This window comes from Rhinopithecus bieti, unplaced genomic scaffold, assembly GCF_001698545.2.
Source record: "Rhinopithecus bieti isolate Rb0 unplaced genomic scaffold, ASM169854v2 scaffold_19459, whole genome shotgun sequence".
Taxonomy (NCBI): domain Eukaryota; kingdom Metazoa; phylum Chordata; class Mammalia; order Primates; family Cercopithecidae; genus Rhinopithecus; species Rhinopithecus bieti.
The window spans coordinates 1,478,160-1,489,827 of NW_016809864.1; the positions used below are offsets into that span (position 1 = coordinate 1,478,160).

Sequence of the window (11,668 nt, forward strand, 5' to 3'; positions counted from 1 at the left end):
ACATACACATTCACACATACAAATTGTGCATGCTATTTTTCTTTTTTTCTTTCTTGGTTTTGTCACGCACAGTCACACACATGGCAGTACACATACCCACCAATTTTTCACAACATACATCAATGGCCATGCCATAGTCACACTTCCCACACATTGTCACACACAACCAGGGCACATTAACACACTCACACTACAAATGTGCATGCATAGTCACACTTTTCACAAAACTATACATGCGCATTAGTCACACGCTCATACCACAGTCACACACATGCCACTGCAATCACACATATACAAATGTGCATGCATAGTCACACATCAACATACACATCGACACACATGCCAGTACACATACTCACACCTACAAAAATGCTGCATGCATAGTCCACTCCCACCCATACATGCCGCATAGTTCACCACACATTAGTCATTACACATGCCACCTGCACATACTCACACTATTACAAGTGGTGCATGCATAGTCACACACACGCTACACATTCACACATGCCTGCAACTGCAACATGCTCGCAGTCACAGATATACAAAATAGACTTTACTAGTCCACATAAATATCACAGCACACATTCAGCGTACATGTCACATACAAATGTATGTACCACACACATGCACCTAGTCACATACACACACTCACTCTCTGGGTGAGATGCTGATAGGAAAACCATCTCCTCAGATAAGAACTCTGGCCTACAGTGAGTTTCTTTAACAACCCACTCACACCTCTGAGCTCCAGATTAGTTGGAGTTCACATACATTCCATGTGAGCTACATTGGGAAGACAGAAAATCGTTTGTTCAAAACTGACAACAGCGTGAATGTCAGTCTGCTTATTTATTTTTAATTTGGGGGAGCACGTAGTAGGTGTAATTAAACATTCATTTTTTAAAAACACAAAGGGCCGAGTGTGGTGGTTCATGTAATTGCAGCACTTTGGGAGGCCAAGGCGGGTGGATCATGTGAGGTCAGGAGTTCGAGATCAGCCTGGCCAACTTGGTGAACCCCCATCTCTACTAAAAATACAAAAATTAGCCAGGCATGGTGGCAGGTGTTCTGTAATCCCAGCTACTCAGAAGATTGAGGCAGAATTGCTTGAACCTGGGAGGCAGAGGTTGCAGTGAGCCGAGATCATGCCACTGCACTCCAGCGAGCAAGACTCTGTCTCCAAACAAACAAACAAACAAACAAAACCACATTGGGTTATGAGTCATGGCCACCTCGATTGTCCCCTGAGGTTTTATAGAAAGAAAGACGGGTCTGGCTGCTGTTGACAGCCCAGTGCAGGGAGCTTTCCTGGCTTCCCTCCCATCTGGACCCACCCCTGTGCCTGTGTCCACATGAGCCCCCTTTACCCCACGACACCTCCCATTTGGGCCAACTGAGAGTCATATGGCCTGAAACCCACCCGCATGCCACTGAACTCAGTCACCACTGTCCTGCTGGAGTTTTAAGGACAGAAACCCCAAGTAAGATATGTTCCCTTTTCTCCTCAGTTTTCTCTGTGGCATCATCTTTTTTTATTGTGGTAACATACGGATAACATAAACTTTACCATTTTCGCCATTTTTCAGTGTATAGTCCAGTGGTATCTAAGGACCTTCACACTGTAGTGCTCAATGATGTCACTTTCAAGCTGTGTGTTCACCTGCCTTTGTCTCTGAGAGTGTGGTTTCTCCCTTCGCAGTGAGATGCTCCTGACGTTTTTATTTCAGCCAATTAGAAGCCCCACTCGGCCACCTGGCACCTGGTCTCAGCTCTCCTGCTGTGGTTCAGTCTTGATTTTCAAAGGCACGGGTCACTAAGTCGCTGCCCAGATAGGTGTCTGAGGGAGAGGCTCGTGGAGCGCCTCGAGCATCTGAGCTTTCCCAGGACTCGGAGCTGTGCTGTTGGCGTCAGCGTGTAACACCAAGAACCTCCTCACTTGGGGTCAGAAATCTGCTTGATTCACTTAGCTGGTCTGACACCAGTCCTCCAGCCACACACCCTGCCCTCCTCACACTGTCCTGAGGATGCAGGGTTTTCGTGTCCTAACTCCTGGGCCACGTCTCAAACTGACAGGTGATTCTGTTCTTCCGTCCCCTGAGGCTTCCGACGGAGACTAGATGTTGCGGATGAACCCGTCTTTCCTTTCCAACAGGACCCCACCTTCTCTGCCCCAACCCGATTAAGATGCACGAGTGAACAACTTGGTTCTGAGTGATCCTGACCCTGCCTCGTCCTGGGGGTTGCGTGGGGGGTGTCTTCTCTGCATGGGGAGCTAGTGCCCCATGCTCCAGTGGCAACAAGCCCATGCTGGGCACTGCCCCACGACCCCCACCCCGTCAGTGCTCAGCGTCCACTGCTGCTCTGTGTCCCCTCCATGTCGCCTCTGCCATCCCATTGTTAAAGGCTTTCTATGATCTGTCGCTGTGTTTTCCCTCTAGTCAGGAGTGGCAGGAAAGGACGCCGGCGAGTGTTCAGCCTGTCGGAGGCCGACAGTCATGGCGGCCACTGGGTTTAGTGCTCCGAACGGCGGCTGCCACGACACCTCACGCACAGTCAATTCAGGCAGGTCTCCCCTGGGAGCCGCTCGGGCCGCGACGTCCACTCGCCATGCTGCATTTCCACAGTCGGCAGGGTCCACGCTGGCAAGGTGGGCCAAGCTGGGCCTGAGCACAGAGCCATTTGCCAAGGCGGCACTTCCCCAGTTTCCCCCAAAGTTGGCTCTCCCTGCTCCCTTTCTGGCCTCACCTCATGTGAAAACCAGATCCCCAGCCCTTGACCTTCACGGCGGTCCTTCTGAGCCATACCTGTACAGCCTGGAAACGCTGTCCTCTGTGAAGTGTGCAGCAGCGTCAGGCTCAGCCCGGGCCAGAAGCAGATGCTCCCACCAAGTTCTCCAGGGGTCCCCGCAGTTTAGGCCATGGGGGTTGGGCGGCAGTTGGCTGGCGAAGTGAGAATTTGTAGAAAGCAACCAAGAAGTCTCGTTTCTTTTTTCCTTTCTTCCCCTGGCCTTGCTCTAAGATAAGTGGCAAATTCAGTCCTGTTTTGACCAGAGGCCAAGAGCCATTTCCCTCATAGACACATGGATGGATGTGGTCCCCCCATATCCCTTTCTGAGTAGCATCCACACAGCGATGAGGCTATTCCGTGGGCCGCCACCCAGCAGCCTGGGTCGCTGTTGGGGCCATCCCTGCTGCCTCCCCGGTGACGCTGCTTCTCTGGTTTCTGATGCGCTTTTCTCCATTGGCTGTTGCGCTTGTCTGCTGGGAGCATTTGCCTTCTTTTGTGTTGAAATCCTATTTTCTCTGAGCTTTGCCCTGCACTTGTTCTATAGGTACCATCCTTTTCTTCCCCACAACGCTCAGCCCCACCTTTTCCCAGCCCAGCACAACAAATCCAAGTTTTTGCTGGAAGTCACCACTTGCTTGATAAGGATATGTTAAGGCCCCACCCTAGACCTGCAGATCAGTTTCAGAGGTGCTGGCCAGGCATGTGGGGGACCTGCTGCCTTGGTGTCCTCACAGGCCACAGCCACGGGAGGTCTGTCCACTGCTCATGGAAACATGGCCTTCCTGGACGTCCCATTACCCCCTCGGCTCTGTCTCCCCAGCCCATGGCCAGAAAGTCAGACTTTTCTCCAAATCCCTCATTTCCTGGGCCTGGCCTCAACTTGTGGCCCTCGAGTTCAAAAACACCAGCAAGCACCAAGCCAGGGCTTCACCAGTAACTTTTGCAGCTCAGCGCTTGACTGGAAACAAAAAGTGTCCTCACTGAGTAGTTTTCCCCCCAGTGAAAACCTGGCAGAGTTCTCCTTTTTCACCTCCCTTAGTTGGATACATGTGTAGATCAAGTTCAGGAAGCAGTTCTTCAACAACAACAAGGCCGTGTCGTAGGCAGTGGGTAAGAAGGGGTTATTTTCTTCCTATTAAAAAAGAGGCTACCTTTAGGGGGAAAACCAACCCTTTTAATAAAAATTGTTGGTCCTTTTCCTGAAGAAGAAACAGTTCTGTGCGTGTGCTGTTGTTTGTTAATTGGTTTCCTCTTTTTGATGTATTTGCCTACAAGGTTTCCACATCCCTGATTATTCTCATCACCAAATACCCCATTAAGGAGCAGAGAACGAAGTTGGCCAGCATTTTGAATATCTGCATGCAAATGCAGACTTCAGCAAAGAGGGAAAACACTTACATAGAAATTTTAAGAAAACATGAAGGAAACGTTTGGCTACTCAGTCTCCAGATGGTAGGACGGTACCATTTGGGGAATTAGTCATTTCTAAACTGCCTCCTCAACAGCGGAACTTATGTGTGGATCCACATGTGTGTGAGTTCATCATAGATCTGCTCATGCCCATTTGAAGCAAGGGCAGAGGCCACCAGAGCAGGTGAGCCCTGCTCAGAGAACCACAGGTTCTAAGGAATAGCAGGCAGATTGTGCTAGGTCAGGGCGCACGCCTGAGCTGAAACCAGCCCAGCACCGCAAGCCTCCTTACTGAATGGAGCAAATTAGTTGAAATTCAAAGAAACCAGAATTCACATGTAGTGTTTACTCAGCATTTCTGGGCTCAGATCACACCTCAAATCACTTTTTCCACTAGTGTTCACTGATACCCATTGCCACCCTCCCAGAGCGAGGACCAAAGCCTCATGCAATGGTTTCCTCTAGATCTTCTCTCTCTCTCTTTTTAAACAGCCTTAGGAAGAATCTAACTGGGCTGGGCACGGTGGCTCACACCTGTGCACATCCCTGCACTTTGAGAAGCCAAGGCAGAAGGACTGCCTGAGCCCAGAAATTCCAGACCAACCTGGGCAACGTAACAAGATCCCGTCTCTACAGAAAATTTTAAAAATTAGCCAGGTGTGGTGTCACGGGCTTGTAGTCCCAGCTACTCAAGAGGCTGAGGCAGTAAGTACTGAAGGACTGCATGAGTCCAGAAGGTTGAGGCTGCAGTGAGCTATGATCATGCCACTGCACTCCAGCCTGGGTGACAGAGTGAGACCCCGTCTCAGACAAAAGAAATGAATTGGAACCTTTTAGAGTTCATCTTGCCCGGAGTCTTGTGGGGAGAAATGCTGGTGTGTGCTTTGAGATCCAGTCTGTCTGTCGTGCTTTCGCTCCGTGATGAGAGCTCTCTTCCTCTCCCTCTTCCCTTTCTATATGCTGCCTGCTTTTATTTCGTTCTTTGTTTTTCCATTATTTTGCTTTATGTTCCGTTTGCTGTTCTGTTTTATTTTGGCCTGACTTAGAAAATAAAAAACTAAACTGGAATCACGTTGAACAACAACAAAAAAAAATTATACCATGCTTCCCGGGCCCCAGGCTGCTGTCAGACTCTTAGCTTGATATGGCATCGTGAGCACCTCCTGCCGTGGCTTGGGGACCCCCAGCTCTGTGCAAATGAGAATTTGCTCTCCAAGCAGGATGCCCACTCTTGTCTTCTCAATGTTTTTAAACACCCGGCATCTGAAGTGCTGGAAGATGTTTTCCACAATGAATTCCAGCTGCATCTGGTGTTTCTGTTCAGGCAGGTTCATCATTGGAAGGCAAATGGGCCAGCGTGTGTCTGCAGGATTTTGAGAAGCACCAAGGGCTGGGCATGGTGGCTTATGCCTGTAATCCCAGCACTTTGGGAGGCCGAGGTGGGCGGATCACTTGAGGTCAGGAGTTTGAAACCATCCTGGCCAACATGGTGAAACCTCATCTCTACAAAAATACAAAAATTAGCCGGATGTGGCAGCAGACGGCTGTTGTCACAACTACTCGGGAGGCTGACGCACGAGAATCACTTGACCCCGGGAGGTGGAGGTTGCATTGAGCCAAGATCACGCCACTGCACTCCAGCCTGGGCAACAGAGTGAGACTCCGCCAAAAAAAAAAGCACCAAGAAAAGAAATTGCTGCCCTAAGAATAACTGCATTGGGTGGAACCTCGCCTGCCTTCGTCCTGGCGTGGTTTCTCAGTGGCCGCCGCCGGGAAGCTCGGGACAGTAATGGCCTGAGTAACCACAGCAGCCCCTTGGTGGGTGCTGGCTCAGCACTTTGAGGAGGAGGAGGAGGCAGGCCAAGGTTTTGTTTTGGTTTTGCAAGCTGAAAAGTTCTACAGAATTTCCTTTTTTCCATTCTTTTTTTCTTTTAAATATTGCAGTGGGTTTCCTCTTGGGTAAATGTCATCAAATGTATGCTCTGGAAATGGCCTGACATTACGAGCATACCCAAGCCCATTTACTTCCTAAACAAGTATTTATTATCAGGCAGGCCTGAGATTTGCCCACACATAAATCCTGTCAGCCAGATGTCTGCACCCAGGAACTGTGCTTTCATAACCCACATGCTGATTTTGCACAGGCCCTGAATTTTCCCCTCATATCACAAGTCAGGGTAACCCTAGGCCCTGCTGCATTTTCCCCAGGCCTAGGTCAGACTGGATTTTGCAGGTTCTGTGTCCCCAAAAGGAGTGAGTGGAGCCACGCTGAGCCCTCACACCAGCCAGCCACCTCCCACCTAGCTCACCAGGGACGCAGTTCAGGATGGGAGCAGAGGGCACAGCGCAACGGGATGTCTCAAGGGCTCAGTGTGTTTCTGGTTTTTCTCCCCCAATCCAGATGCCCCCATGACTCCAGAGCTGCCTAAGCCTCACCTTCCTGACCAGTTGGTAATCGTCAACGAAACGGAAGCAGACTCCAAGCCCAGCAAGAACATGGCCAGGAGCACAGCCGTGGAGACAGCCAGCCTATCCCCCAGCCTCGTCCCTGCCCAGCAGCCCACCATTTCCCTGCTCTGCGAGGACACGGCTGACACGCTGAGCGTCGAGTCGCTGACCCTCGTCCCCCCAGTTGACCCCCACAGCCTTCGCAGCCTCACCGGCATCCCCCCACTATCCACACCATCCGCCGCCTGCACGGAGCCCCTGGGCGAAGAGGCTGCATGTGCTGAGCCTGTGGGCCCCGCTGAGGACTGAATCAGTGCCGGGGCCTCCCTTTGTGTGTGTGGCCCTGCTGGTAGGGACCCCAGTGCCGCTGACTGGCAAGACATGCTGGGAGCACCCATCGTTCTCTGCGGCCCCCAGCAGCCATCTCAGCCACCTATCCCTGTGCTCCCCTGAATGGGAAGAAGGCCATGTTGCCCTTGAATTCCTTTTTCACTCTGCATCTCTTCACATGCAGGCTGGGACCAGCGGAGACACCCCGGCGAATGTAGATGACTGCATGGGCCACCTCAGGGAGCTGCCTGGGCTCCGTGTCTCTGAGCCCCGGTGGCAGGACCCACTGGCACCTCTTGCTTCCTCTGTCATATGGCTCCTCTGTCACCAGCCCCAGTGTGCACAGAAGAATTGGACCAGGTCACTGTACGTAGAAATTTATAGAAAAGCAGACTTAGATAAACATCTCCTTTGGATATTTATTTCCGCTTTTGGCAGCAGGTGAACATTTATTTTTAAAACTTCTAGTTAAAAAAAGAGTCCAAAACATCAGCACTACGGTTTGATGTCATGTGAAAAGTGTAATAATACAGTTAGGATTTCATTATCATTTTCACTGGACCTTTCCTGATGTCTTAGAGTTCTTAGTGTGGCTTTTTCCATTTACTTAAGTGATTCTTTGTTACTCACTAACTCTGCAAACCTGTGGAATAATGAAGTACCTTCCTGGAAAGTTTAGATTATTTTTTAAACAAAAACAAGGGAGATACATGTATTCTCAGGTATACACAGAGCTGAGAGGGCTGGACGGTTTTCTGCCGTAGCAGCCGAGAGGCCTCCCATCATGGAAAGAGTTCTCCAGGAAAAGAAAGAATGTAGCCAGCTCCCCACTCAGGACGCTTCCTCATTTCTCTTCACCAAAACCAAACACAGACAGCTTCCAGCATCTTCTTCAGTGTTGCTATCTCTAAGAAGGAACCACTTGGGACCGTGAAGACTCCAGACCCTGTGGCCATGATGGAAATCAAAGGAAGCCACCCTCAGCGTCACCTGCCACTCGACTGTGTGTGCCCACGTGTGCCGAGAGATGGCCCAGAGCCAGTTCCCCTCCAGCTGCAAGGGCGTGGTGTCCCCAGAGCTCTGAGTCTGCCACTGTCCCTCTCTGCTACTGCTGCTGGTCTGAAAATTAAAACCCCATGGTTCCCTTCCCCATTCGGGCTGGGTGTGTACAGGCAAGGACCCAGATGCATCAGACACAGCTCCCAAGATGTTCCTTTCTACTCGGCCAGCTTGGGAGCCGGACACAGCACTCATGGCCCGGGTTGTGATCCACCCTCCCCAGGTCCACCAGGGCCAGCGGCCCCTCACCTCTCTAGTCACTGGTGAGACCTTCCACAACTTTCCTCCAGACCTGCCCGCATATGTGCCCACCAGGGGCGTTAGGTGTCCGCCGGAGCCTGGCCATAGGGTAGCCTGGGGAGCCGCGCTGAGATCTTTTGCCACCTGCGTTTTAGAGGAACACAGTCTCTATCTCCTCCGCCAAGCCAGCTGTCCCGGCAAGGCCTGCCGAGGGCAGTTTTCAGCCTCCTGAAGGAAACACAGTCCTGCCAAGGAGGGGGAGTGGCGCCCATGGGGGCAGGCCTCAGTCTTCAGAAGCCATCCGAGTAGCTGTGCCCAACCAGCCTTCAGCCTTCATGGGTCATCAGAAGCCCTCCGGGTAGCCATGCCCACCCAGCCTTCATGGATCATCAGAAGCCTTCTGGGAGGCTGTGCCCACCCAGTCTTCATGGGTCATCAGAAGCCCTCTGGGTAGCTGTGCCCACCCAGCCTTCATGGCTGCAGGTACAAGGACCTTTGCTTCAATAGAGAAAAGACACAGCTCAGAAAGGGGGCCACGTGGGCAGAAACCCCAAGGAAGGACAAACTGTGACCACCGTGGCCATGTGCAGAGTCCCTGGAAGAGAAGGAAGGCAGAGTAGGGCGGGGGAAGACCATCATGGGGAGAAGGACCACAGCATCAGGAGACGGGATACCCCATGCCCAGCAGGCAACCTGTGTGTTGCTTAATTTTGTAAGAGCAAGAGGGGTGGAGAGGATCAAGCTGGCCCTGGCTGAAGCTGGCTAGCCCCTGAGACATGCACTTCTGGTTTTGAAATGATTCTGTCTATGGAGCAGCAGAAACTAGTGAAGGCAAGTAATTGCCCCGCCCCAAGGCGTGACCGGGAGGAACAGCCTGCAGCTCACTCCGTGCCACACGGGTGGGCCACCAGCCTGCCATCAGAAGTCTCTGGGCTCCAGCTGGCCTTGTGAACACTGAGCACTGAAGGAGAGAGGTCTTGGCCAGGGCTGGACAGCATGCCCGGGAGGACCAGCAGAGGATAAAAGACACTGCTCAGGGCAGGGCTTCTACCCTGCGTCCCTGGCCAAGGACAGGGCAGTCCCCTGTGCAGGCTTGCAGGGTCACTCTCAGGGGCCTCTTTCAGCTGGGGCTGGCGACTTGCCTCTGGGGGACACCTCCAGGTATGTGGGGTGAGGATTCCCAGGGCTCCCAGAAGCTTTTCTTATGTAAGGAGGTCTGGGAGCCCATTGGAGGCCACCAGCCATTTTGGCTCCAAAGGACCCCACCTCACCCGGGTCTCAGCGGCAGTGGGCACAGCTATGTCTTCAGGAGCTCCCTGCAAACCTCATAGCTGGGGCGCTCCCAGACAGGCCAGTCCAGATGAGACATGCTGGGTCCCTGGCATCCGGAGGAAGAACCAGGAGGGTGAGAAGGCCCACAGTGGGGGCTGTGGCTTCTGACACTCAGGTCATAGCCTCAGAGGTCTGAGGTCAGCCCCCACAGATCCATCCGGCCCGCCCCCCAAGTCCATGCAGAGAGCACTTAGAGTTATGGCCCGGGCCCTGGTCCACCCTTCCCCTGTGCACCATCTGGCTTGGTTTGCCAAGTCAGGGAGCAGGGCAGGCCGCAGGAACTCCCAAACCTTGGCTTTGAATGTTGCTGTGGAGGTGTGCTCATCCCTTTCTGGACGTGGGAGGTACCTGTCCCAGCAGGTCAGATGAGGCCAGCTGAGGTGCTCCCCCAGGCAGAAGGGCCAGCCTCCTCCATGGCCTAGGGTTGGGAGGAGAGGCCTCCGTGAGCAGCCCCTCCTCTGCCACCCTCCCACCCTGGTCCCTCTCCCCCAGCCTTGGCAGCCTCCCATGACCCAAGCACTGGTGTTCACAAGCAACCCAAGGGGCAGGTGAAGAACAGCGCTGCCAGACATGCGCTAGATTCCTCTAAGGTCTCTGAGATACACCGTTTTTTAAAAAGGCGTGGGGTGAACTGATTTTGATCTTCTTGTCTAGATGCAATAAATAAATCTGAAGCATTTCATGTAGTCATCTTGACATTGGGCATACACTGTACGAGTTCCTTATGTTTCCTTGAGCTGAAAATATGTAAATAATTTTTGTCTCAGTGAGGACCGAGGGTTGGAAAACCTCAATGCCTCTGAGCCTCGGGACCGCTCTAGGGAAGTACCTCCTTTCGCCAGTGTGACTCATGCTTCATGGGTACTGAACACGAGGGTGGAAATGAAAACTGGAACTTCCTTGTAAATTTAAACTTGGCAATAAAAGAAAAAAAGTTACCAAGAATGTAGCATGCTGCTCCTGGGGGCTGTGGCAGGAGGCCGTGGCCTGGTACAGGGGAAGGTTCCCAGCCAATGACCCCTCATCCCGGTGCAGCCGCTTGGCGGGGGTGTGGTGGCTGGAGCCCCTCCCTCTCCCTCCTCCCTGCGCCAGGTTCCCTCCCATCCCTGGGTTCCTAAAAGGTTGTCGGGGCTCATACTAACCGGAGACTGGGAATAACTGCTCAGGGGCAGTCGGCCCCATCAGGAAGTGTCCCCGCCCTACCTCTGCTGGGTGCAGGGAGCGTGGTCCACATTCTGCATCTTTTCCCTGTTGGGCAGGTGGCTGCCCATCCAGGCCTCAGGCTCTGCATCCGTGGAGTGGGACAGCCAAGCCCTACCTCGCAGGACAAGCGTAGCGAGCAGCCGCATTGTTGCCAGGCTAGGCCAAGGGAAGCAGGAAGACTCCCCACCGAGGACAGAGTCAGGTGAAGTGTTGGGTTGAGCATGACTCGGAAACACCAACGTCCACCAGCGTGAAACCCAGAAATCCCTGGAAACGAGATCACAGGTTCTCAAAATCTGACCATCTGGCTTAAACCCTACCCAGAAATGGCCAGGAACTTCTGGGTCTTGAGAGGAAAACCAGGTTGAGTCAAGAAAGAATGAACAAGGAACCCCCTTCCCTCACCGCATGCCAAGGGTTGGGGCTATGCCAACAGGAGGAAGCCAGTGCCCAGGGCAGAGCTGTCCTCCCATGCCCCTGCCTCACCTGGGTCTCAGGCCTTGTGGGCATTTACATGTCTGAGACCTGCTGGGTGACAGCTCCTCCCTCCTTGCATTCCCAGCCCAGGTTCAAACCCAGGGGTCGCCTGGGGCTGGTTAAGAGGCTGAGGCCGCGTCTCTGGTGCCCCCAGAGCATGTCTGTATATCCCCTGCTCAGCGGTTGGAAGTGACTTGCGTAGACCGGCTGCTGTCAGTATTTTCCCCAGGGCCTCGGGAGGGTGCCACTCGGTAGCCATGACGCGAAGCCTCACAGGGTCCAGTGGCTATGCCTAACAGGCCTGGAGCATCCTGACGGTAGCCGGAGGGAGGAGCCGGCAAGGGCAGGTGGTAGTGCCCTACCTGCCGGTGACCTCTAG

At 53.1% G+C, this 11,668-nt stretch overlaps 1 protein-coding gene across 6 annotated transcripts in view; it reads left to right on the plus strand.

Annotated features, from left to right (window-relative positions):
• The window catches only part of CLEC16A (C-type lectin domain containing 16A), a 238,974-nt gene extending 228,423 nt beyond the window's left edge, over positions 1–10,551 (plus strand). For 3 of the 6 annotated variants that reach the window (XM_017890666.1, XM_017890669.1, XM_017890668.1), the window contains one exon: positions 6,602–10,551. In XM_017890666.1, coding sequence (XP_017746155.1) covers positions 6,602–6,957 — 356 coding nt within the window. In that variant the 3' untranslated portion in view covers positions 6,958–10,551. Of the gene's footprint in view, positions 1–2,441; positions 2,566–6,601 lie in introns of all 6 variants that reach the window. The other 3 variants (XM_017890667.1, XM_017890671.1, XM_017890670.1) reach the window with 2 other exon arrangements.
• Positions 10,552–11,668: the final 1,117 nt, after the last annotated feature.